Source organism: Neoarius graeffei, chromosome 23 (assembly GCF_027579695.1).
Source record: "Neoarius graeffei isolate fNeoGra1 chromosome 23, fNeoGra1.pri, whole genome shotgun sequence".
Taxonomy (NCBI): Eukaryota; Metazoa; Chordata; class Actinopteri; order Siluriformes; family Ariidae; genus Neoarius; species Neoarius graeffei.
Window position 1 is genome coordinate 59,962,090 of NC_083591.1, and position 26,251 is coordinate 59,988,340.

The following is a 26,251-nucleotide window of genomic DNA, read 5'->3' on the forward strand; positions in this document are numbered from 1 at the left end:
ACAGACCGTACCAACTTCTTCTGGTTTGGAATTGTGTATTTATGAGATTTCTCCCAACAGGCAGAGAGCAAAACAGTGTCTTGAACATTATTAACACTGCAACATGTCGTATCATTAATTCATTAATGTGTTGATTCTTGGTGCGCGCTGTAATTTTTTGGATGCTGTATGAGGTTTTGTTGTGATGTTTATAAACGGGAAGTTTTTCAGGTCACCGTCATGTCCCTGTAAAAAAGCTCTGTGTTTGTTTTATTGATTTTAATTCTGTTATAAAAAGTCTAAAATTAATCAGGACCTGATTTAATGTATACAGTAAATGTACAGAAACACCAGGCAGTGTTAGAATTAGAGAGTGTGTCATTTTACATGAACTGTACCACTGAATCGTGTTGAAAGTTATAAATATTCAGAATTTCTGGGTCTTTGATGTTAAATTGTGACTTTTTCGTTCTTCTGTGTTGCCTCTGTGTGTGTGTGTGTGTGTGTGTGTGTGTGTGTGTGTGTGTGTGTGTGTGTGTGTGTGTGTGTGTAAAACCAAAGCCTAGAGATTTCAGTGGTGTGTTTTTCCCCTGCAGGTCTTCAGCAGGATTTAAAACATTTTTAATCTGCAGATTTGTGAAGTTTATTCAGCCGATGGGGTTCGAACGGCTTCTAGAAAACCCTGAGGAGCTTCTGAGTGTTGAGTTCAGCATCTGCAGTTCAGATTCACAGATTTATTTATGAATAGAGGAACGAGGCATTATGGAGAAAGTCTGAACATTAGTAACGAAGAGATGTTTAAGTTTCAGAAATATTAAACACTCATTTATCCAAGAAAAACGACAGAATGCCGAGTTCACCTGAAAGTGGCTGATCATTAAGACAGGTTTCTCCTGAACGGCTCTTAATTTCAGCTTCAGATAAATAATGACAAATTTTCAGTAATTATATTTTTCATTACATTCTGTTTCATTACAAAAGATTTAAAAATTATGCAAGTTAATATTAGTGACTGATGATCGTGTCAGTGAGCGTTTAAAAGTCACACAGTGATTCTTTCAGTTTATTCAAATCACCTGCCAGATTTTTACAATTAAACAAAACCACAAAAATAATTTTTAAAAGCTGATCTGATGGAAAATAAAACCCATTTTTGTTTGTTTTTGCAGTTATTTATGGTCATTTATGTTTATTATTGACCACTGTGATTCTTTATTTTTCATTTATTTGACTCACCGTTTTATCTGTAAATTTCTCTTCAGCTCTTTCCTCATTTCTTTTTCTCATTTCTTTAAAGCAAGAGGATTTTTTTAAGCCTGGAGGGATTACATCAGCTCTTTCACTAAATCCACTAAATCGATGGCCCTGAACCCCTGCAGTTTCTTCTCCTGTCCCTCTGCTTTATCCTTCCATCTTTTTCCTTTCCTCCTCTTTCCTCTCGTCTTCCTCTGACAGGACGAGACACGATGACGTCCCGAGGGTTCGTGTTTAATTAAAACGGAGTGAACAGTCACAGAGACAGTCAGGATGTTCACAAATGTCTTAATCAAACACTGCTCTGTGTGTGTGTGTGTGTGTGTGTGTGTGTGTGTGTGTGTGTGTGTGTGTGAGGTGACGTCTTTAAATGTTACACTGGAACTATGAAGCTAATGTAGCTAAAAATGAACAGAACCCGGTGTCCAGTGGTTCAGACAGACGCAGTGGAACGTCTCTGTTCCACCTGCAGATTAGTTTCCTGTTTCTCTGAATTTATTACCTTGATTTCGATTCGCGACTCCGAGAGATGAGATGTTCGGCCGACCTGCAGACAGGTGGAAAAAATTACACACAGACGGACAGACAGACAGGTAAACAGACCGACAGATGGACAGACAGATAGACAGGTAAACAGACAGGCAGGCAGACACATAGGTAAACAGACAGACAGATAAACAGACAGACAGGTATAAAGACAGACAAACAGATAGACAGACAGATAGGTAAACAGACAGGCAGGCAGACAGATAGGTAGACAGACAGACAGACAGACAGGTAAACAGACAGACAGATGGACAGACAGATAGACAGGCAGACAGACAGATAGGTAAACAGACAGGCAGGCAGACACATAGGTAAACAGACAGACAGACAGATAAACAGACAGACAGACAGACAGACAGGTAAAAAGACAGACAAACAGATAGACAGACAGATAGGTAAACAGACAGGCAGGCAGACAGATAGGTAGACAGACAGACAGACAGGTAAACAGACAGACAGATGGACAGACAGATAGACAGGCAGACAGACAGGTAAACAGACAGGCAGGCAGACACATAGGTAAACAGACAGACAGATAAACAGACAGACAGACAGACAGGTAAAAAGACAGACAAACAGACAGACAGATAGGTAAACAGACAGGCAGGCAGGCAGACAGATAGGTAGACAGACAGACAGACAGACAGACAGACAGACAGGTAAACAGACAGACAGATGGACAGACAGATAGACAGGCAGACAGACAGATAGATAAACAGACAGGCAGGCAGACACAGGTAAACAGATAGACAGACAGATAAACAGACAGACAGACAGACAGACAGGTAAAAAGACAGACAAACAGATAGACAGACAGATAGGTAAACAGACAGGCAGGCAGACAGATAGGTAGACAGACAGACAGACAGGTAAACAGACAGACAGATGGACAGACAGATAGACAGGCAGACAGACAGGTAAACAGACAGGCAGGCAGACACATAGGTAAACAGACAGACAGACAGATAAACAGACAGACAGACAGACAGGTAAAAAGACAAACAAACAGATAGACAGACAGATAGGTAAACAGACAGGCAGGCAGACAGATAGGTAGACAGACAGACAGACAGACAGACAGACAGATAAACAGACAGACAGATAGACAGACAGATAGGTAAACAGACAGGTAAACAGACAGACAGATAGGTAAACAGACAGACAGATAGGTAAACAGACAGATAGGTAAACAGACAGAGAGACAGACAGACAGACAGGAGGGAAGATGGTATTTCCTGATTAGTGGTTGCTGTGAGATGTGACCCACCTGCTGAACGGCTCTGAACACCTGAAACAATACAAATAAAAATCAACATCAGAAATGTTTTAACTCATTAATTATAAGAAAGAAAACCAAACAAAAGTGTTTTCTGAATAAAGTGACACAGACTGAGAATCACTTTCAATACCCATAATGCATTGCAATATCATAACAGTGACGGCTCGGTTTCAGTTCCTTATTGGGTCTAAAACAGACAGACGTCTCCACACGCAGGCTCGAGTTTTCATTTCACCGAATGTACAGGATACAGTGGTTACAGATTCTGCCAAAAGAGGGCGCTGGTTTGCTAAATTGTTTAGCTAGTAAAAACACCGGGTCTCATTTATCCTGCTGGAAAACGAACAGATTTATTTGTAAATCATTTGTACAAGCGTTTACACAAAACAAGAAATTTGTTTTTCATGAAAATCCTGTAATTTCAGAAAAAAGTTTGTGTGTGAGTGTGTAAATTTACACATAACAAGGCAAACTAATGTAAACCTCAACTTCTGGTCATAACCTGCATGGATTACTGAACTTTAACATCTGGAACGTTCTGAGAGCAGATAAACCTCGGACGGGCCTCGGGCCAGTGTGTCTGCCGGAACCCATAAACAAACACCTCCGCTGACGGAGGATTTATTGATTATTATTATTATTATTATCTCATCTCATCTCATTATCTGTAGCCGCTTTATCCTGTTCTACAGGGTCGCAGGCGAGCTGGATCCTATCCCAGCTGACTACGGGCGAAAGGCGGGGTTCACCCTGGACAAGTCGCCAGGTCATCACAGGGCTATTATTATTATTATTATTATTATTATTATTATTATTAAATATTTTACTTTCATAGACGGGAGTCAAAATAACGTCCACTTCTGTTTTTAAGTCTTTACCCTGATCGCTCATTGCGTGCTCCCAGCTCTCTGTACACTTTACCATTTATGGAGTTTTGTGGGCGTGACTAAATGCAAATGATCTGTGTCAGGAACACACTTTGCACTTTACATGTGATTAACATACACACACGAGTATGAAGAAAATCTTCTGTAACTTTTGTAAATCCAGTGGAAATTAGTAGTTTGTTTTGGTTTACATAAAAACATTTAACAAGATTAATAACCGAGAGCGAGCGCGAGGTGACAGGAAACGTTAGCGTTAACCGCGAGCACGCAGCACAGTGAGGCGGGTCACTTTAGTGTGGAGCGAAGAATTTCATTTCCTGTTTTATTATTCAGAGGAGAAAAAAAAAAGAAAGAAAATATCCTGCATACAAAATGATCAATTATAATTAATTAAAGGTCATTCAAAAGGTTCCATCCACAATCTGCATGAACTTTCCAGCAGGTTTCAGCTGCGCGACTCTTCCCCCACCAGGAATCTATAAATATATCAATATCAGAGAGATGTTCACTTCCCATCAGGGACCGCAAGGAATAATATTTTAAATTTGATATTTAATGCTGCTGTGACACACACACACACACACACACACACGAGGGAAAATGAGTTTTTATGGAGTTGATATGGAGTGTGTGAGCTCTGTGCTGATCTTTCTCTTTTCCTCATATTGAGTTTTTAATAAATGGCTGTCAGTCTGAACGACGCTGCGGTGAGATGAGAGCAGAGGCACAGAGCTGTTATTAAAGGCTCTAACACACACACACACACACACACACCAGGTTACTGTGAGTCCGAAGTCACATGCTGAATCACATGTACGTGAACTTTACACGTGAATAATCACAAACTCTATGAGTTCTCTGTCAGAAGCTTCCACGTGATGTCACACACGATTACTTCACACACATTATATGTCGAAATGTAGCTTCACATGTTTTTTACATCACAGTTCACATGTGATTTTTCTGCAAGCGACTGCATTTAGTGCACACGAGTCCTGACTGTTTAAACACGCGAGACATGCAGCAGGTGACAGGACTCAGTTACACTACCGTTCAAAAGTTTGGGGTCACTTTGAAATGTCCTTATTTTTGAAAGAAAAGCACTGTTCTTTTCACTTTAAACTAATCAGAAATCCACTCTATACATTGCTAATGTGGTAAATGACTATTCTAGCTGCAAATGTCTGGTTTTTGGTGCAATATCTCCATAGGTGTATAGAGGCCCATTTCCAGCAACTCTCACTCCAGTGTTCTAATGGTACAATGGGTTTGCTCATTGCCTCAGAAGGCTAATGGATGATTAGAAAACCCTTGTACAATCATGTTAGCACAGCTGAAAACAGTTGAGCTCTTTAGAGAAGCTATAAAACTGACCTTCCTTTGAGCAGATTGAGTTTCTGGAGCATCACATTTGTGGGGTCGATTAAATGCTCAAAATGGCCAGAAAAATGTCTTGACTATATTTTCTATTCATTTTACAACTTATGGTGGGAAATAAAAGTGTGACTTTTCATGGGAAACACACAATTGTCTGGGTGACCCCAAACTTTTGAACGGTAGTGTATATCACTTTATAAACGTCTCGCTGCTTTAATAACAGAGAGAGGAGCACAAGGAGGCACAGAGTGACTCACTGAGAACTGCACTCTGATATAAACGTGTAAAACTGAGACGTGTGATGGTGCAGACGTGACCTCACGCTGCGTTCACAATCTCACAGGAAAAAACATGTGCTGTGTGTCTGCGCAGTCTGAACAAATATTTATCATTCTCATAAACCTGCAACACAACCTGTAGTCTCGAACAAACCTGCAGCTCTTAACGGGTCTTCAAAAGTCTTTTAAATGTTATAAAAAGGGTTCCAAAATTCCTTTATAGAATCTAAGAACACATAATTATCTGAAGAACCCGTAAAGAACCCGTATTCTCTGTTCACATGAAGTTAGGGGAAATTTACGCACACTGGGCGGAGTTTGGCTAAAACAGAGGAGTGTCTCAGTTATGTACAATTCTGAACATAGAATTGTTGAGGGTTTTTTTTTGTTATTTTTCTTGCTTCACATCGTTGCGTAACGCTGAGAAAACCTGACAGGTTGAACGATCTGAGAATGAAACTTTCCCAGAACCATAAAATATTCTGCTGAAAATAACAACGTAGCTAAGCTGACAGTAGCGAAGGTTTCTAGGAATATTGCAAACAATAGTTTCAGCTCAGCATTCCATAAAGTCAGAGGAGTGAAAACAGGTCTGTGATTGGCTGATAAAATGCTAGCTCCGCCCTTGTTGAATTTGTTAGCTAACATGAAGTAATTCAGGGCTGCCAACTTTTCGAAATTCCTTGGAGTGAGATTTTTTTTGGGGGGGGGGGTCGACGGCAAAATTTTTCCGCACACCACGCAGTAAGTGGGAATTTTGTATTCAGTTTGATATTCACTTGTCCCCCTGCATTCTGGTGTTTTGTTTGTGGGTCGTCCAGCTGGAGATGGACAGTGGGGGGGGGGGGGGGGGGGGGGGTTTGAGATTTTTGGATTTAGTAGATGTTCCTGCATTCTGGTGGATTTTTGGAGTGGCCTGCTGTGCCATACCTACATTCTTACACACCCTGACTTGCCAGGCCTTCAGCTTGTGGACAACAAAAGTACCAAGTTTTGGCTTAAAAGCCCCCTCACTAGAAAACTACAGATGACTGCCAATGTTCCTGTAGCCCTATAGACCTGTGTTTCAGATTTAAAGGCAAGTTCATGTTTGAAAATATTTCATCAGCTAAGCCTAAACACCTTCTGAACTGAAACTAAATGTTAAGTTTTTAATAACTGTTGCAAAAAATAAGATTGTCCCTCACTGACTATTCATTAACCCCGCCGACAGTAGTCGGAGGGGTTATTATTTTCACCTGCGTCAGTCTGTGTGTGTGTGTATCTGTCTGTCTGTCTGTCTGTGTGTCTGCAAGATATCTCAAGAACCAATGGATCGATTTGGACCAAATTTTGTACGTGTTGCCAATCACCCAGGAAGGAAACCATTAAATTTTGGAGGTCAAAGGTCAAAGGTCAAGGTCATGGCAGAACTTCGAAATTTTCGCCCAATGTATTTTAATAGGGAAAAGGCGGGGTTTGCACTCGTTAGAGTGTCCCTGTCTAGTTATGCATTTAAGGGCTTTCCCCACCACTGGGTTCAGCAGAAGATTGGCATGGGGAAAAATAGCAACAGCAAAAGAGCAAATAAAATGCTTAAACAGTAAGCAAAATGTGCATGTGCTACAAGAAACATTAAAATAATTAAGTTTGAACAGTATTGAAACACAAAAAGCTGAACCTTGGCCATAGGTGGGAATGTGCGCACAAAGTTGGGCTTAAAAATTTTGGTCATACTTAAATAAGCTATATTAATATATTTCTTATTAATTTATTTCTTATCTATGCTTCTTATTAGTAATAGAGCATTCATCAGGGCCTGTTATCTGACAAATATTCTCTACCTGTCTTGCCCTCTTTGAAACCCTGTCTCCTCAGTATATTGTTCTCTGTCTTTTTTTTAATTATTCACAAGTTCAAGTTCTTTGATATTACAGGTGACCATGCTTTATTTACTTTAACTGAGCAATTACATACATCATAAATAATTAAAAATAAATACCCTGTAAATAAACAATAGGTATGGTGGCTAATGGCTCTTCTTGCATTTGTAATATTATCTCTTACTTGCTTTATTTTACAACATTTCCAGTATGGCTTCAAATAAAGTCATAAAGTATGATAACATACAGTCGTGGCTCAGGTGCCATACCATAAATCCGGGGACCCGGGTTTGATTCTGGCCTGAGGTCATTTCCCGATCCCTCCCCGTCTCTCTCTCCCACTCATTTCCTGTCTCTACACTGTCCTATCCAATAATAAAGGTGAAAAAAGCCCCAAAAAATCTTTAAAAAATGCTCCTTAATAACCGTGTGCTAAGGAGGTGCTCTCCCATGCTGCTTGTTGGGGAAGATAGAGGCTGTGGCACGGCAGTAGGCCTATAATGATTTAGCATGCCTAGTACACAGCTCTCGATATGGCATTAAATATTCTCACAACACTTATGGGCTAAAACAATTAAGAAACTTTATATAAGTTCATAATTACGCCAGTAACACCACACATTGGCGTGCATATGTACAAACCTGTCTGAGACACCCGTCTTCAACTCGGATACCTTCTTCTCTCTCCTCTTCCTCTAAATTGACGGTAGGCAATTATCCAACTTCCGGCGAGTGCAGCATCATTAGATGCGCCACCTACCATAGGGGAGTGTGTACAGAAGGGAACACCTCTCTGCCTGTTTAGCCATGCGTAAGGCGTAATTGATCGATCGCAAGTGGTTGGCGTGACGCAATGGGTAGCCTAGATCAGATAGATAAACTGGATTTTTTTCTAGCGTGAGAAATCGGAGGTATGGCGTGGGAGCGTGTGAAGACAATCAAATGCGTGTGTCTCACGCTCACTGTGTGAGAGTTGGCAGCCCAGAGTAATTAGTTTGGTTTGAGTTTATTGTATTTAAATGTGCATTTAGACCAAATGGAAATGTGGTGTGTGTGTGTGTGTGTGTGTGTGTGTGTGTGTGTGTGTGTGTGTGTGTGTGGTACTCACACACGTTAGCCGTGCCCTTGGGAATGGGCAAGTATGACCCCGGGCTCCATGCTCGGCCCTGATAGTGTTTTTTACAGCGTGAACAGTCGGGTCCCGTTGTGTTGTGTTCACACTCACAGCTCAGCTTCCCTTTATCAAACACACACGAGTTGGCATGGAGATTACACTTACACCTGCCACAAGAAAACACACACACACACACACACACACACACACACACACACACACACACACACACACATTAAACAGTCATGGGGATGGAGTACATTTGAAATGTTCAGATCACAGAATCACTTTGAGAAAAAGTAAAGATGAATGTTTTATTCCTCTTTTACACCACAGCGAGTTACCAACCATTACAACTTTAATTATTAATTAAACCAGTTATACTTTTTATCCATTTATAGTTACATTTGAAACAAGTTAGTTCCTGTTCTCACTTGTGTTATTACTAATAGAAAAAAAACAGTTACTTGTTACTTGTAATTTTGAGGGCACTGCTGGCCTGTTAGGGCGGGACGGTATCCATCCCACTCGGGAAGGTGCTGCTCTCATTTCCTGCAGCATAGGTCATAGTCTCAGAACAGGCCTAGTTAATTTCTGACAATCCAGAGCCAAGGCCAGGGAGCAGACGAACAGGCTAAACCGACTGTCTGCTAGCTGCACAGAGTCGTCACTCAGGGCCCACTACATCGAGACTGTGTCTGTTCCCCGAGCTCAACAAAAAGGTAGAAATACTCAGAGAGTTTGTTCCAGTAACCTAATCAATATAAAATTAGATCATACTGACTGTACAGCTGCTGCCAGCACCTTTGATCTAAAGGTGGGGCTATTAAATATTAGATCTCTTACATCTAAAGCGCTAATGGTTAATGAACTCATTACTGATCAGGAGTTTAATGTACTGTGTTTAACAGAAACATGGATTAAGCCAAATGAATATATAGCATTAAATGAAGCGAGTCCTCCTGGATACAGTTATATACACCAGCCTCGTCTAACTGGCAGAGGAGGAGGCGTCGCGGTTATTTATAACGATTATCTAGGTGTAACACACAAACCTGGTTATAAATTTAATACATTTGAAGTTCTTCATACTCATATAATGTATGTAGCCTCGAAAAATAAGTCTACCCAGTTAATTCCATTGCTTATTATTTACAGGGCCCCGGGGCCATATTCTGAGTTTCTTTCTGAATTTGCAGATTTTATCTCAGATTTGGTTATTTCCTTAGACAAAGCTTTAGTTGTCGGAGATTTTAATATTCACTTCGATAACCCAGAAGACTCTTTAAAAACAGCGTTTGTGTCCATCTTAGACTCAGTCGGGATTAAGCAGAATGTCATAGGACCGACCCATAATGGTGGTCACACCCTTGATCTAATACTAACATTCAGATTAAACGTAGACAATATAGTCATACTTCCACAGTCTGAAGTTATCTCAGATCATTGTCTCATCTCATCCAAAATATGTCTGAGTAATAATATATGCACCTCACCACACTACTGTATTAAACGTACTTTCACGTCAACTACTGCACAGAGCTTTGTAAATGATCTCCCAGAGTTATCAACTTTGATTGGGTCACTGTCAGCCCCTGCAGAACTTGATCAGGCAACTGAATGCTTAGAGTCAACATTCCGCCATACTTTAGATAATGTAGCTCCTCTAAAAAGGAAAATGGTCAGAGACAAAAAATTAGCACCCTGGTATAACGATGACACTCGCACATTAAAACAGACCACTCGAAAATTGGAACGTAAATGGCGTCAAACAAAATTGGTAGTGTTCAAATTAGCTTGGAAGGAGAGCTTCCTGAAGTATAGAAAAGCTCTTAGTGCTGCGAGATCAACATATTTCTCCTCCCTAATAGAAGATAACAAAAATAATCCTAGATTCCTATTTAATACTGTAGCAAAATTAACCAGGAATAAGTCCACTATCAACACATGCACACCTGCAGTATGTAGTAGCAACGACTTCATGAATTTTTTTAATGACAAAATTGAGAATATCCGACAAAAAATTCAAACTACTAATTTAAGGTTAGACAATGAAAGTGACCCTGTAGTTAACAATATAACTGTATCAGATCATCAGTTAGAATGTTTTACTCCCCTAAAAGAAACTGAATTACTTTCATTAATCTCTACATCAAAAGCCTCAACTTGCGTACTAGATCCCTTACCGACACGTCTATTCAAACAGATAATACCTGGAGTAATTGAACCGCTTCTAAAAATAATAAATTCTTCTCTTATGATTGGCTATGTACCCAAATCCTTTAAACTAGCAGTTATCAAACCCCTGATTAAAAAACCTGACCTTGATCCCTGTCAGCTGTCCAATTATCGGCCAATATCAAACCTCCCCTTTATCTCCAAGATCCTTGAAAAAGCTGTGGCACAGCAGTTATGCTCATATTTACATAGGAATAACATCCATGAAATGTATCAGTCAGGATTTAGACCTCATCATAGCACAGAGACAGCACTGGTTAAAGTAGTAAACGACCTACTGTTGGCGTCTGATCAGGGCTGTGTCTCGCTACTTGTGTTGCTTGACCTTAGTGCAGCATTTGATACCATTGATCATTCCATTCTTCTGGATAGACTAGAAAATGTTGTGGGAGTTAAGGGAACGGCCCTCTCCTGGCTCAGCTCTTATCTAACTGATCGTTATCAGTATGTTGATATAAATGGTGATATTTCTAGACGTACCGAGGTAAAGTTTGGTGTTCCACAAGGTTCTGTCTTGGGTCCACTGCTTTTTTCTCTATATATGTTACCTCTGGGCGATATTATTCATAAACATTGTATTAGTTTCCACTGTTATGCTGATGACACACAGTTGTATGTCTCTGCAAAACCTGATGAGAGACACCAGCTTAATAAAATTGAGGAATGTGTTAAGGACATTAGACACTGGATGCTTATAAATTTCCTTCTGCTTAACTCTGACAAGACTGAAGTACTTGTGCTAGGACCACATACAGCTAGAAGTAAGTTTTCTGATTACACAGTAACTCTGGATGGCCTTTCTGTTTCTTCACGTGCAGCAGTAAAAGACCTCAGAGTGATTATTGACCCCAGTCTTTCATTCGAAACTCACATTGATAACATCACCCAGATAGCTTTCTTTCATCTCAGAAATATTGCAAAGATAAGAAATTTAATGTCATTGCATGATGCAGAAAAACTAGTCCATGCTTTCGTTACCTCCAGGTTGGATTATTGTAATGCCTTACTGTCTGGATGTTCCAATAAGTGCATAAACAAGCTCCAGTTAGTTCAAAATGCCGCAGCAAGAGTCCTTACTAGAACTAGAAAATATGACCACATCACGCCTGTCTTATCCACACTGCATTGGCTCCCAATCAAATTTCGTATTGATTATAAAATACTACTATTGACCTTTAAAGCACTAAATGGTCTCGCACCACAGTACCTGAGTGAACTTCTGCTCCTCTATGACCCGCCACGCCTACTTAGATCAAAAGGTGCAGGCTATCTGCTGGTACCTCGTATAGTGAAGGCTACATCAGGGGGCAGAGCCTTTTCTTACAAAGCCCCACTGTTATGGAACAGCCTTCCAAGTAATGTTCGGGAATCAGACACAGTCTCAGCATTTAAGTCTCGGCTGAAAACATATCTGTTTAGTCAAGCCTTTTGTTAATGGTGTTTATGAGGTAAAGGAGTAGATCTGGAGGGTCCTCAGACATAGAGTGTTTTGGTAAACTGGGATGTATGGATGCTGTCAGTCCCCACTCGCTTGCTCACTCGAGTTTGTTGACGGTGCAGTGGCTGGCTGCTTTATGTCCCGGGGCTCCCTCATGCCTGTGTTACCTTCTGGCTCTCTCCTTTTAGTTATGCTGTCATAGTTAGTTGCCGGAGTCCCTGCTTGTACTCGGTGCAATATGTATACTGTTCCTACTTATTCAGGTGACATTGGGCATACCTAACCACCTGTGTTTTCTTTCTCTCCCCCCCACCCCAAATCTGTCCCTCTGAGTTACATGGAGTCAACAGGAAATCTTTTGGTGGAGACGGTGGGGACCTCGACTGGCTATCGTAGCCTGCAGGGAATCGGCCGTCAGACATTCTGTCGCATGTCCCAGACCCGGTGAAATGTAACTGAATTGTCTTGGCCAGGCCTAAGGGTCCCCTCTGCATCTCATCATTGCTGAGGAGTGTGCTCCCATCACCCAATCAAGCATCCAGCCAGAGCAGGTCATGATATATTTTTTACCATATTAACATGCCATTGTGTGTTATGCCTGATGTAAAGACTCTCGTCTCTGCGAGCCTACCACACAGATTTAATACTTGTCATTTTTAGGGCATACCTAACAACGTGTTTTCTTTCTCTCTCTCTCTCCCCCCCCCATCTGTCCCTCTGAGTTACATGTTGATCCTGGGATTGAGATGCTGGCCTCTTCTGCCCCTCGGACCTGCTTGATCCATCCTGGTGCCCTGTGTCTGGTCGGAGTTTTATCGCCCCACTCCTGTGAAGGACGGCCCCATGAGGACAGTTGAGGGTTATACCTGTTAAAACTGTTAATATTATAGTCAGGCTGTCTGTTGTTGCCCAAATGAGGATGGGTTCCCTTTTGAGTCTGGTTCCTCTCGAGGTTTCTTCCTCATGTCGTCTGAGGGAGTTTTTCCTTGCCACCGTCGCCACAGGCTTGCTCATGGGGGATAGATTAGGGATAAAATTAGCTCATGTTTTAAGTCGTTCAAATTCTGTAAAGCTGCTTTGCGACAATGTTTGTTAAAAGCGCTGTACAAATAAACTTGATTTGATTTTGATTTTGATTTACTGAAAAACCTCAAAGAAGCGAAACTGCTGTCCTGAAGATGGCAGAGAACTTCAAGATAAGTTTCATCCATCATCACCTTGATCATCATCATCACCTTCATCATCATCACCATCATCATCACCATCATCATCATCATCATCATCACCATCATCACCTTCATCATCATCATAATCACCTTCATCATCATCATCATCATCATCACCATCACCTTCATCGTCATCACCTTCATCATCATCACCATCATCACCTTCGTCATCATCATCATCATCATCATCATCATCACCTTCATCATCATCATTACCTTCATCATCACCACCACCATCATCATCACCTTCATCATCATCACCATCATCATCATCACCTTCATCATCATGATCACCTTCATCACCACCATTACCTTCATCATCATCATCATCATCATCATCACCACCTTCATCATCACCTTCATCATCACCACCACCACCATCATCACCATCACCTTCATCATCATCACCTTCATCATCATCATCATCATCATCATCACCTTCATCATCACCACCACTACCATCATCATCACCTTCATCACCATCACCTTCATCATCACCACCACCTTCATCATCATCATCCTTATCCTCCTCATCATCATCACCTTCTTCATCATCATCATCACCTTCATCATCACCACCACCACCATCACCTTCATCATCATCACCTTCATCATCATCACCACCACCACCATCACCTTCATCATCATCATCATCATCACCACCATCATCACCATCACCATCATCATCATCATCATCATCATCATCACCACCACCACCATCATCATCACCTTCATCATCATCATAATCATCATCACCTTTATCATCACCATCATCACCTTCATCATCATCATCACCATCACCTTCATCATCATCATCACCATCACCTTCATCATCACCATCACCACCTTCATCATCATCATCATCATCACGTTCATCATCATCACCTTCATCATCATCATCACCATCATCACCTTCATTATCATCATCATCACTTTCATCATCATCATCATTATTATCATCATCATCACCATCATCACCGTCATCATCATCACCATCATCATCATCACCATCATCACCTTCATCATCATCATCACCTTCATCATCATCACCATCATCATCATCACCATCATCATCATCACCATCATCACCTTCATCATCATCATCACCTTCATCATCATCACCATCATCACCTTCATCATCATCATCATCACCTTCATCATCATAACCTTCATCATCATCATCATCATCATCACCTTCATCATCATCATCATGCACTACTCTCAGAGCTGTTGTTAGAGAGAACTAATCAACACCTCCTGCTCCCTGCTCTACTCTACAGAAACGTCTCTAATGTTTTTCTGTATTTTGTTCTCTTTTCTGAAGACGATCTGTGAAGTGAAGCTCAGACGGTGAGTCAGAATGTTTATTTGATCGTGGTGTTAAAGTTCAGTTCTCACTGCTCCACTTCACCCTTATTGATTTTGTCCTCAGGACGCTGAGGGTTAAACGTCTCGCTCCACATTTCTGACCTCATCCACACTAAATATTTTGCTGAGCTCTCTGTAAGGGATGCGAACCCTGAACTCGTGTTGTATTCTACATTTCTACTCTCTTTGTTTTACTGTGTTTTTTTATAAACGCAGCGTTTAGTCTCTCACTGCAAACTCGATCCACATCGTCAGAAATCCATCCACTTCCTGCTGAGCCTGACATTTCTCACACATGATGAAGAAGCACAGAGGGCTTTACATTTCATTTCATTTCAACCTGATAATTTTTCACCAATGTATTTAATGTGGTCATAAAAGCACTTTCATTATGAACACAACGAACAGAACAAAAACTCTGAAGTAAATCTGATCGGACGTTACGAGGCCAATATTGTTGCCATCTGTAAATATCAGTTCCATGAGTGAGGTTCTGAAAATTTGTTATAATTTATGAATGAAAAACTAAATTGCTTGTTTTCCCAGCAGCCCTGTTTTTTTAATCACTGCTTTCCAGTACACACTTAGAGACCACGCCCACTTTGGTTTAAATATAAATGGGGCAGTGTGTTACAACAGTAAAGAGAGAAAGATCTTAAGACGCTGTAGAATGCGCTAATGTTTATGATGTTAGTGCTGTAAGGTGCAGAACTACACAACCCATCAGCCCCTGCAGGTCACATGATCTGGTCACATCCCTCTCACCTGTGTCTCGTTATGCCTCCTTAGTGTCACTATTTCGGTTTTAGTTGTGCAGGGTCAGGTTTCTGTTGTTGTTTGTGTTTTATCCAGGAAATTCTCTGCGTTTGTGTCTCCACTACCATTTCCTGACGGAACACAGCTACAGGCTAATTCTATTTTTTTTTTAAAAAGGCATTTTATCTAGTAAATGTGTGAACACTTTAGTCTGAATCATCAGAAGTTTTCAGGCCTGAACTGGAAAGAGTTCCATTTGATGGGGTTGTGACTGAGGCTGAGACGATGTTCTGGTGAAAACTCCTTCTCAGTCATGATCTCCAGCGTTTGAGACGGAGGGTGAAAGTATCTGATGTGAGTGATTTTTATTTCAAACAAATGCAGATTTATTTCTAATCAAACAGCTGCTGCTGTGTTCGTAATAACCCTCCGAGTGTTCGGATCTGAGGCCTCGTTAAACCCGGCTGAAAGGTGGATCGTCTCTCAGACGGCTGGCATGTGGTGCGTCTGATTTCACTGCATCTTGCAGGAGAGATGAAAAGTCAATTTAATAAGTGCTTTTATCACTTTTTCTCTTCTTATTCTTCCACACTGAGAATCTTCTCTAGGTCCTTCTGCTCAGCTCACACTGAGTCTCTGCAGTCTTCAGGATGATGATGATGATGATAATGAAGAAGAAAACTGAAACTGTGATAAAGCTGGAGCGAGTTGCTGAGGGCGGCATGTTGTGTTCGGTTATTAAAATCATCACTTCTCTTCCCTATTCCCTTCAGAAACTTCATTAACAAACCTTGTTTAACTCAAACACCACACACACTCTGGCCGGATCTAGAAGCAGGCCAGGATGGGTGTGTGGTGCCCACCCAAATTTCTTCTCTGACCCCCCCCCAGTTCAGGGCTGATGTGCTGTGTGTAGACCATTGAAAAGATCATCATAATGGTGAAATATTTAAGTTGAAGCACTGCTGCACCAGGCTCCGTTAGATCACAGACACGCTGTCATGTTGAGGAAGAAACTCTGATCATCTCCCCCCAGGAATTACAGTGAGCACAGTGTAACTGAAGCATGTTTCCTATTTAAATCATGTGTTTGTGGGGCTGTTTTTTGGGCAGTAAACCTGACCCCATTGGTCAACTTTATCCTGTGCCACTTCAACCCACCAGTCAGATTTATTTCATTTATCCTGTTAGAATTTCCGGAGTTCTGATTCACTGGCAGGACAGAATAACTAACTGCGAGGCTTTAACTTTGAGATCATGTCGTTCTGTGAAGCTTTTGGTGTCTCGTGTGGTGATTCCATCTCTGAGGGTAAAACCAGTCTGTTTATGGTTTGTGATGGTAGTTTTCTCTTTAAGGAGCATCGTTCTACTACATCACTCTTCATCTTCAGGTGTTCTTATATTGAATACGCCAGTGGATAAATTTTTAGGTCAAGGTTTATGTTGATTAGTGGACATGGAATTATTATTATTATTATTATTATTATTATTTTCATCTTTCCTGATGAGTGAGGTGAATGTAAGAACGTAATGCTGGGATTCACACTGGGGGGATTCAGTTGTGTCTCCTCTGATCTTGAGGCAGATGATTGTCCGATTTCTGGTCATTTTTTTTTATCATTAATGGAAGAAAAGGAATATAACAGCCTTGTTTCATTACTCAACCTTGAAAGAGAAAACACACACACCTCCTTCACCTCGTGTGTGAAGAGACGTTTTCACTTTGATGTTCCTTCAAGTAAAAGAAGAAAAAGTGAAATGCTGAATATAAAATGCAGGCACACAACACGAGAGAGAGAGAGAGAGAGAGAGAGAGAGAGACACGTCAGTCAGACTGGTGGATTTCCTGTTAATGGCGTGAGGAGAGGTGAAGTGAGTCACAACCTGTGTTCAGTCTGAATGAAACTAAACTCAGTGGCAGTGAAACGTCTCGGAGTAGAAACGCTCAGCGATGATGTGAGGGGTTATCCGAGAGAAAATCCTCAGCCGTGTAAACCACTTCCTGCTTTAATACATCAAAGCAATACGACACCCCAAAGGCCTTCATTAACACACACATATATACACACACTGGGATTAGTGTGACAGAAATAGAAGAGTCTCTTCAGATGTGTATTATTCCCTGTGATTACACACACATCCATAATTAATCACACTAAACACCATCGATCCTGAAAATCTCCTGGACTCTAATTAAAACCACAGAGCTCCGTATTAATGACACACACCTGAACCACTAACAGTCATCTCAAGAACTACTGACACGGAGTGTGTGTGTTTTTGTGTGTGGTAATTATAATGGATGTACGGTATATGGCACACAGATTGGCGCAGGACTCGATGTGCACACAGAGCTGTGTTGATGTTGCATGTGATTTTTTCTGTTTTTAATCAGAATTACTACAGTACACTTTTCCCAATGAGCTGCTGCTCTGATACACACACACACACACACACACACACAGAGGTGTGAATCATCACCTTAATCATCATCACCACCATCACCTTCATCATCACCATCATCCAGTAAGTTCCTTCTTCACCTCTGTCTGTTCTGAAGCTGTGACATGTATAAAGCTCTAAACTTCACCACATCCTGTGATCTGTAATTGATCGAGTCATGTGTGATTCAGGTTTCTGATCGATCTGTTATTATAGAAGTGAAGAGTTTTTTATTGATTAGTTGAATGCTGGGTGAAATTCTTAGAACTCTAAGAGAACTAAGAACTCTGAGAGCTCTTCTCACCTGCCTTGGACTTTGATGTCTGAAATGGCGTAGAAGTATCTGGAGAGATTGTCCTCATCCACCGTCGTGGCTCCTGTCGCGGGCCGTAAAAGTCTGATGCGTAAATCTGTGAGTGTAAAAAAGTCCTTCAGGTCTCTTGTGGTATCTAACTGTCCGTATAAAGACGCCATGTTGTGAAGTCGAGGCCCAGCGAACAGCGCGAAGCGATCTTTGATCTCGAATCGCACTGTTTTGTCGTATTTCCAGACGTAACCTCGGGAATAATCTTCGGTGCAGATGATGTCCATCAGCTTACGTTGGGAAATCTCATGCACTGACCTGGGCTCCATGGTGAAGGCGTCCAGGCAGTCGGTGGCGTAGAGCTGGTACAGCTGCCACGTTCTCCCGTAGTCCAGAGACTTCTCCAGGATCATCTGCTCGGGTCGACCCGATTCGAACGTGATCACAATGTCATCAGTCAGCTCGATGGTTTTGTCCCATGACAGCGTGATGTTCACCTGCAGAGGTTTGGGAAACTTTTTCCATGTGGTCGACTGCCAAAATGTCGTTGGGTTTCGACCCTCCAGGTCGAACATGAGCTCAGGAGGGTGAGCGAGTTCCTCTGTAGCGGCGTCACATTCGTTATTGCACATGTATGGGTTCTCCTGCAGAGCACAAGGAACATTTATAGTGCAGGATTAATAAATATTATTATTGGACGGCACCTCACAGCAAGAAGGTCTGGGTTCGAGCCCCGTGGCCCGCGAGGGCCTTTCTGTGCGGAGTTTGCATGTTCTCCCCGTGTCCGCGTGGGTTTCCTCCGGGTGCTCCGGTTTCCCCCACAGTCCAAAGACATGCAGGTTAGGTTAACTGGTGACTCTAAATTGAGCGTAGGTGTGAATGTGAGTGTGAATGGTTGTCTGTGTCTATGTGTCAGCCCTGTGATGACCTGGCGACTTGTCCAGGGTGAACCCCGCCTTTCGCCCGTAGTCAGCTGGGATAGGATCCAGCTCGCCTGCGACCCTGTAGGACAGGATAAAGCGGCTAGAGATTTATTATTATTATTATTATTATTATTATATGAATTATGTTTACAGCAGAGGAGTAATTGTTTCACTCTTCAGTAAAATAAAACCTTTCCCCAGTGTCCAGGATAAAAACCTCAAAACTCATTTGAGAGTCTTTTTTAATCCACAACACTGAGGGTCAAAGGTCAGATTAAAAGGTCAGATTACAGAGATGTTGTTGCCCATGAGACTGATGTGAAAATGAATTAAAGGAAAACACTGTGACAGAAACAGTGACCTGCACTAATTAAGTACTAAGTGATGTTTATACACATTTTAACTCTAATTTCATTTTTAAAAAATTATTGTATTTTTATTCTTGTCTCTGAGCTGTGAGGCGTCATGTGATTGGCACAGAAAATAAAAATGTGTAAAATGTTTTCTTCTGGTCATCTTCCACAGAAACTCGACTGAAAATTCATAAATATTTATCATCTTTTACAGTCACTACAGGGAGATGAACTCAAAGTTCTTTATTTCTCAGTTTAATCACATGATCTGTCTAATCTGATCATGAGCAGTGATGCATTGTGGGTATTAACACTTTAATCTCAAATACATTTCACAGCTTCATCTCCAGCCTCATTAAACAGCTGCTTTAATTACAAATTCACTCAAACACTAATTAATAAAATAAATAATTCCTATACTTATATTTACATTCTAATGTCGTCTGCTGTGCTTCTTCATAAAAATAACATCCAGTGGATTTAATCTCGATTCACTCCTGAGCCTGAATGTGTTTAAATTATTCCTAATGAACTCATTGTGAAATATTTTCTGTAATTATTATATTCCCATCCTGAAGTAGAAGAACGTTACAGAAACATGAACTCAACACTATTGAGTCAGTTATTTAAAGTGAAGTGACTTGTCGTGGATCTGATTAACGTGTGCTCCAGTGAGAATGACCTGATGCGTTTCCTCACGTGGTTCGTCTCGGCTCCGTTCTGAGAGCAGAAGTATAAAGTTCGGTTCTCAGGCTGGTGTTGAGTGCTGAATTACCGACGCTGTGGTGCTCGAGTGTGTCGTCTTCTCAATGATGCTTCATATGAATCAAAAATCAAACCACGCTGAGGTCTAATCACGGGACTTCTTTGGAAAAGGGAATATTTTGCTATTAAATGTTTTATCTAAGACTTAAACATATTTAGAATCTGTTGTGTTTAATGTTTTTTTTTTTAAATTTCCTGATTGCCATATTGATCCCAACAGCACAAACATCAACTTGTTGACTGAGGATTGAAATATTTTGGCAATAATGAACACAAGAAAATAGAGAATTAAAATGGATGAAAATGTACTGATGAGTTTAATTATGATTCACCTTAGAAATATGATTTGTTCAAACTATTTGTTTAAATAAATCAGACTGTGTGATTTATTTATTTTTCCATTTTGAATCATTTTACTGATTCACATACATGTCAACCTTTGGTCAATCAAACCTGTATAACCAACGTCCAAAATCCGTATTTCCCTTATAAAATCCGTATAAGATGCAAATTAAAATAATTTACCTAAAATTTGAATGATAATTCTCATCTCATTATCTGTAGCCGCTTTATCCTTCTACAGGGTCGCAGGCGAGCTGGATCCTATCCCAGCTGACTACAGGTGAAAGGCGGGGTTCACCCTGGACAAGTCGCCAGGTCATCACAGGGCTGACACATAGACACAGACAACCATTCACACTCACATTCACACCTACGCTCAATTTAGAGTCACCAGTTAACCTAACCTGCATGTCTTTGGACTGTGGGGGAAACCGGAGCACCCGGAGGAAACCCACGTGGACACGGGGAGAACATGCAAACTCCACACAGAAAGGCCCTCGCCGGCCCCGGGGCTCGAACCCAGGACCTTCTTGCTGTGAGGCGACAGCGCTAACCACTACACCACCGTGCCGCCCTGAATGATAATTAACAATGATATATCCAAGTTACTTTTTATTCAATATTAATAACAATAAACCTTCAGAATGAATACAAAGCTCCAATGTTCGACAAAAACACAAAGTGTCACTCTAATGTTCTGAATTGTACTCCATGACAGCTTTTTTAGCAGTCTGCACCAATACCTCACGAGGCTGCATGTCACAGCAAGTGTCTGTGTTGATCTTGCCGGAGCGCCCATTCAGAATCTTTTCAGTCGCTAGTGAAAGTTGCTCAGGTGGAAATATGCGTTTCAAACAAAATGTTACTGCCCGGTTGGCGGGATTCTCGCAATGCGGTGTGTACATGATCAGAAGTGGAACAAAGTCTCGCTACCACAAGATAACGCGTGATTTCATAAGACTCTTTACTGGCTGTGTGCGCTTTCTGTGGTGTACAGTACGTTTGTGAATGTTATGCGCTCTTTTATCATCATGGGAATTGATTATAGCTCTAAATAAATATTGAAGTTTTTTTTTAAAGAATCCATATAACTTTATTTGTACGCCCGTATACTACGTTTATTGAATCAAATCCGTATAAAATACAGACATTCCGTATAGGTTGACATGTATGGATTCACTTTCTTTCAAACTGCTTTTTCAAACGATCAGAAATCCGAGTCACTTGAACTCAGTTTAGTGAATCGATTCTTATGGACCAACTGTCTAACTGAATCCAGCTTCCTGGAATTGATTAATATGAACGGCCTTTAAAACTCACTTTAGTGATTTTATTTGCTGTAAACTCCCTCTTTAAGTACATGGTGTTTAATTAATTTGATTCACTGTGACTCATTTTAGTGATTTGTTTGTTTTAAATTTTCTGTTTAGTTTGTCTTCTGTATTTTATACAGAATTATATTTAAAATTATATCATTACAGTGAGTTATTGACATTTTTACAATAAATGAGTCTGTACATAACTTTCTTATATCACCGAATAATGATCACAAATAAATCCTTATTGCTTTCCGAATAGAAAGAGCCCACCAGTTACTGTATGATTAGTATGTGATCAGTATGTGATTAGTGTCTGGTTAGTGTGATCAGTATGTGATTAATGTCAGGTTAGTGTGATCAGTATGTAATTAGTGTCTGGATCGTGTGATTAGTGTCTGGTTAGTGTGATCGTGTGATTAGTGTCTGATTAGTGTGATCAGTATGTGATTAGTGTCTGGTTAGTGTGATCAATATGTGATTAGTGTCTGGTTAGTGTGATCAGTATGTGATTAGTGTCTGGTTAGTGTGATCAGTATGTGATTAGTGTCTGGTTAGTGTGATCGTGTGATTAGTGTCTGGTTAGTGTGACCAGTATGTGATTAGTGTCTGGTTAGCGTGATCAGTATGTGATTAGTGTCTGGTTAGTGTGATCGTGTGATTAGTGTCTGGTTAATGCGATCAGTATGTAATTAGTGTCTGGTTAGTGTGATCGTGTGATTAGTGTCTGGTTAGTGTGATCAATATGTGATTAGTGTCTGGTTAGTGTGATCAATATGTGATTAGTGTCTGGTTAGTGTGATCAGTATGTGATTAGTGTCTGGTTAGTGTGATCGTGTGATTAGTGTCTGGTTAGTGTGATCGTGTGATTAGTGTCTGGTTAGTGTGATCAGTATGTGATTAGTGTCTGGTTAGTGTGATCAGTATGTAATTAGTGTCTGGTTAGTGTGATCGTGTGATTAGTGTCTGGTTAGTGTGATCAGTATGTGATTAGTGTCTGGTTAGTGTGATCAGTATGTGATTAGTGTCTGGTTAGTGTGATCGTGTGATTAGTGTCTGGTTAGTGTGATCAGTATGTAATTAGTGTGTGGTTAGTGTGTGATTATACTGGCGAGTGGCCTAGTGGTTAGCATGTCTCGATCAGGAGATCTCAAGTTCTACTCCCAGTTGGGCCACACCAAAGACCATCATAAAAATGGTGCCTACTATGCTGCAATACAAATGTGAATTGGAGTCAAACTCTCGTGGTTACCGGAGGACCCGCCCCCCACTGTAACCCTAGCTAATCTGTAACCCGAGAGGCCGAGGGCTACAAAAACAGACAGACATCGGCGCTGCCAAAAGCACCATGAATGGTGTGCGAAGGACTTTGAGTATGTGAATAGTGTGTGATTGATGAATGAATGGTATGTGGTTAGTTTGATTAGTGTGTGGCCACTGTGTGATTAGTGTGATTTCACTGTGTGAAAACGTCAGAAACTTCTCGACTGCCATCAGACCAAATTTACTGGAACTGCCACACCCAAGAGCGTAATGATAGACAGACAGACAGACAATATCAGTGCCATGTAGTTTGTCCCTGAGGGTCGTGTTCTGATTTGGTGACTGAAGTCCTAAAGTCACGTCAGTATTTACGTGAGGATGCTCCTCGTATTCAGTCGGCTGCTTTTAATCACAAACTCGCCTTTAATTCAGGGACAGAAAATGCAGCATAAAGAAGGAAAAAATTGTTTTCTTTGCTGTTAAATGAAACAGTGTAACAAAGCTGAAGAAAAATAAATGACTAATATATGACACGAATAAGATTTAGCGAGTGTTGAAATAAATCTAACACGAGTCTCGTATATCTGCAGTGTATCAACGCGAGCTGTGACTCTCTCATTAATCACTGGGTTAATTAAACTGAATGGTTTCCACTCTCATTATTCAGTTGAAGAGAGAATAGCACTTGATCCAGCACACACTATATTTTATCAGGCTCTGTGAGTTCCTCAGGAACAACAACTTGATGAAGCCATGAGATACGAACTGGAGATGATGAACTGGAGATGTGAGTGCTGGATTTGAAAGCCTTCCCTCTTTTATCCTGCTCATATGTTAATCCCTTCTTCTTCAACCTTCTGGACAGAGTTCAAACTCATCTACACTCTCACTTTCTACTGAAACTGGAGAGAAGAAAACCCAGTACAATGTGGATTTTATTCCCAGTCTGGACTTTCTGAAAGACCAAAATCCATCAATGGCCTAAATAAAATATTTTTTCTTTTCCATTCTTCCCTTTGTGATGAGTGTGATATCACACCCATGTATCACACTGATGGACCACACTTGTGTATCACTCGAGTGTATGGTCACACTGATGTATCACACTGCAGTTGTAAAGGTGAACCCAAATTCAGAGAAAAGAATAATAACCGTGTTTTTGCTCTTCATCTCGATTCTGCAGCTAAAAATAAAATAAAGGTTACCTCCCTCCTGCAGTAAACCTCTCACACACTCCATCTTCTCTCTCAGCATGTGTGTGTGTGTGTGTGTGTGTGTGTGTGTATTTCCACACTGGTTTCAGGTGATAAATGAATATGAGAGGTGATACATGTTGAAAAGAAACACAACAGTAAACCACAGATAAACAAAGTGATCACATCAAAGAGAAAAATTATAATTTTTTAAATGATTTATAATTATTTATATCACATTATTTACACTCCCTGTTTTCTGTGATTTTTAAAGCAATTATTTTTAAAAAATCTCAATGTAATGAGCAGCAGAGGGATGTTTACTGTGGAATACACAGACAGTGAGACAGAGAGACAGACAGGCAGACAGAGACAGACAGTGAGACAGACAGACAGGTAGACAGAGAGACAGGCAGACAGCGAGACAGATGGATACAGACCGACAAGACAACAGAGAGACAGACATACAAATAGAGAGTGAGACAGAGAGACAGACAGTGAGACAGATACAGAGAGACAGGTCTATTGTTAGACCTCATGAATGAAATCTTGTGACACGCTGAAAGGTTTATTTTCAGTTTCGTCTCTGTTTTTTCAGTCATTTTATTTATTTTCTGTCACTCTGCAGATATAAAAGTTTGCTTTGGGTTTTGCAGCAGCGTGAAGTGAGACAGCAGGAACACTGAGTCTCGAACCGAGCGTCACTCTCACACCTGTCTTTATTTCACGGGTTATTCACAATTTATCTACGAAATCACTGATGGCGCTGTCACATGTTCAACGTGTTAACAGGAAAAGCACACCAGACTGTTACTGAGTGAAAGACAGACAGCTGAAAAGACAGACAGGTAAATTTAAGGACAAATGGACAGCTCAACAATATGGATATATAATAAGATGTACAGATAGTTGGACAGACAGTTCTGTGGAGAGACAGACACAGGAACAGGGATTAGGGGGTAGGAAGTAGAGAGTAGGGATTAGGTGGTAGGGATAGAGGGCACAGTTTCAGACACATTTTCCCCAAACTTCATGTCAGTATTAATAATAAAAAGTATAATCTGGTAAACATCACTATTTCTGACTCTAAGCCATAAAACCAAAGATAAATAATAAAAAGTGCACTGACCAAAGCGCAGTAGATCTCTGGTGGGTCTCCACATGTGATGTTCTCCGGCTCCAGATTCACCCTTACGTACTTGGTCATGTCAGTGGATTCTGGCTGGCACGCCATGTAATGCCACACGAGTCTATCATCTGTGTAAAGTTGTGATTTGCAGACATCGTAGTGCCCCCAAGAGGCCGGAGAGTGCTGTATCGCGCGGCTAATGCACAACTGCAGGGTTAACGCTACTGCTAGCTGCATGGCTGCTAAATCATTTACAGCGGACGACAACAATGGGAAAAAACACAGAATCCGTTATGAGGCTTGATTTCAGGACATTTAGGTTTGTAAAGGCAGCATGCTAGCGCTAGCACTGATTTAGCCAAATTTTACAAACATTTATTTTACAGTCATCTGCAGATTGAACTGTACTGTAAAATATAACATTAGCCATCAGAAACAGAGTAAAACACGCACGTGTCAGTCATTATATTGTCTGAGAACAGCATTAATATGAAATGCTAGCACGCGCTAATCATCAGACAGAAGTGTTTACATGACTCGCTTTTTACATTTTACTTGAGTTGTTTTCAGTCATGTGACGTGCGTCATCAAAGGGAGAAAATTCACGTTTTGGTCCAAC

General features: G+C 40.8%; 1 protein-coding gene across 1 annotated transcript in view; it reads right to left on the minus strand.

Annotated features, from left to right (window-relative positions):
* LOC132871342 (netrin-G1) overlaps positions 1 to 25,869 on the minus strand; it is a 37,328-nt gene extending 11,459 nt beyond the window's left edge. The window contains exons 1-4 of the mRNA XM_060905454.1: positions 25,633 to 25,869; positions 18,349 to 18,992; positions 8,571 to 8,743; positions 1,736 to 1,780 (exon numbers count right to left, since the gene is read on the minus strand). Of these exons, the coding sequence (XP_060761437.1) occupies positions 1,736 to 1,780; positions 8,571 to 8,743; positions 18,349 to 18,992; positions 25,633 to 25,869 (1,099 nt within the window). The remainder of the gene's footprint in view (positions 1 to 1,735; positions 1,781 to 8,570; positions 8,744 to 18,348; positions 18,993 to 25,632) is intronic.
* Between the last annotated feature and the right edge of the window lie 382 nt (positions 25,870 to 26,251).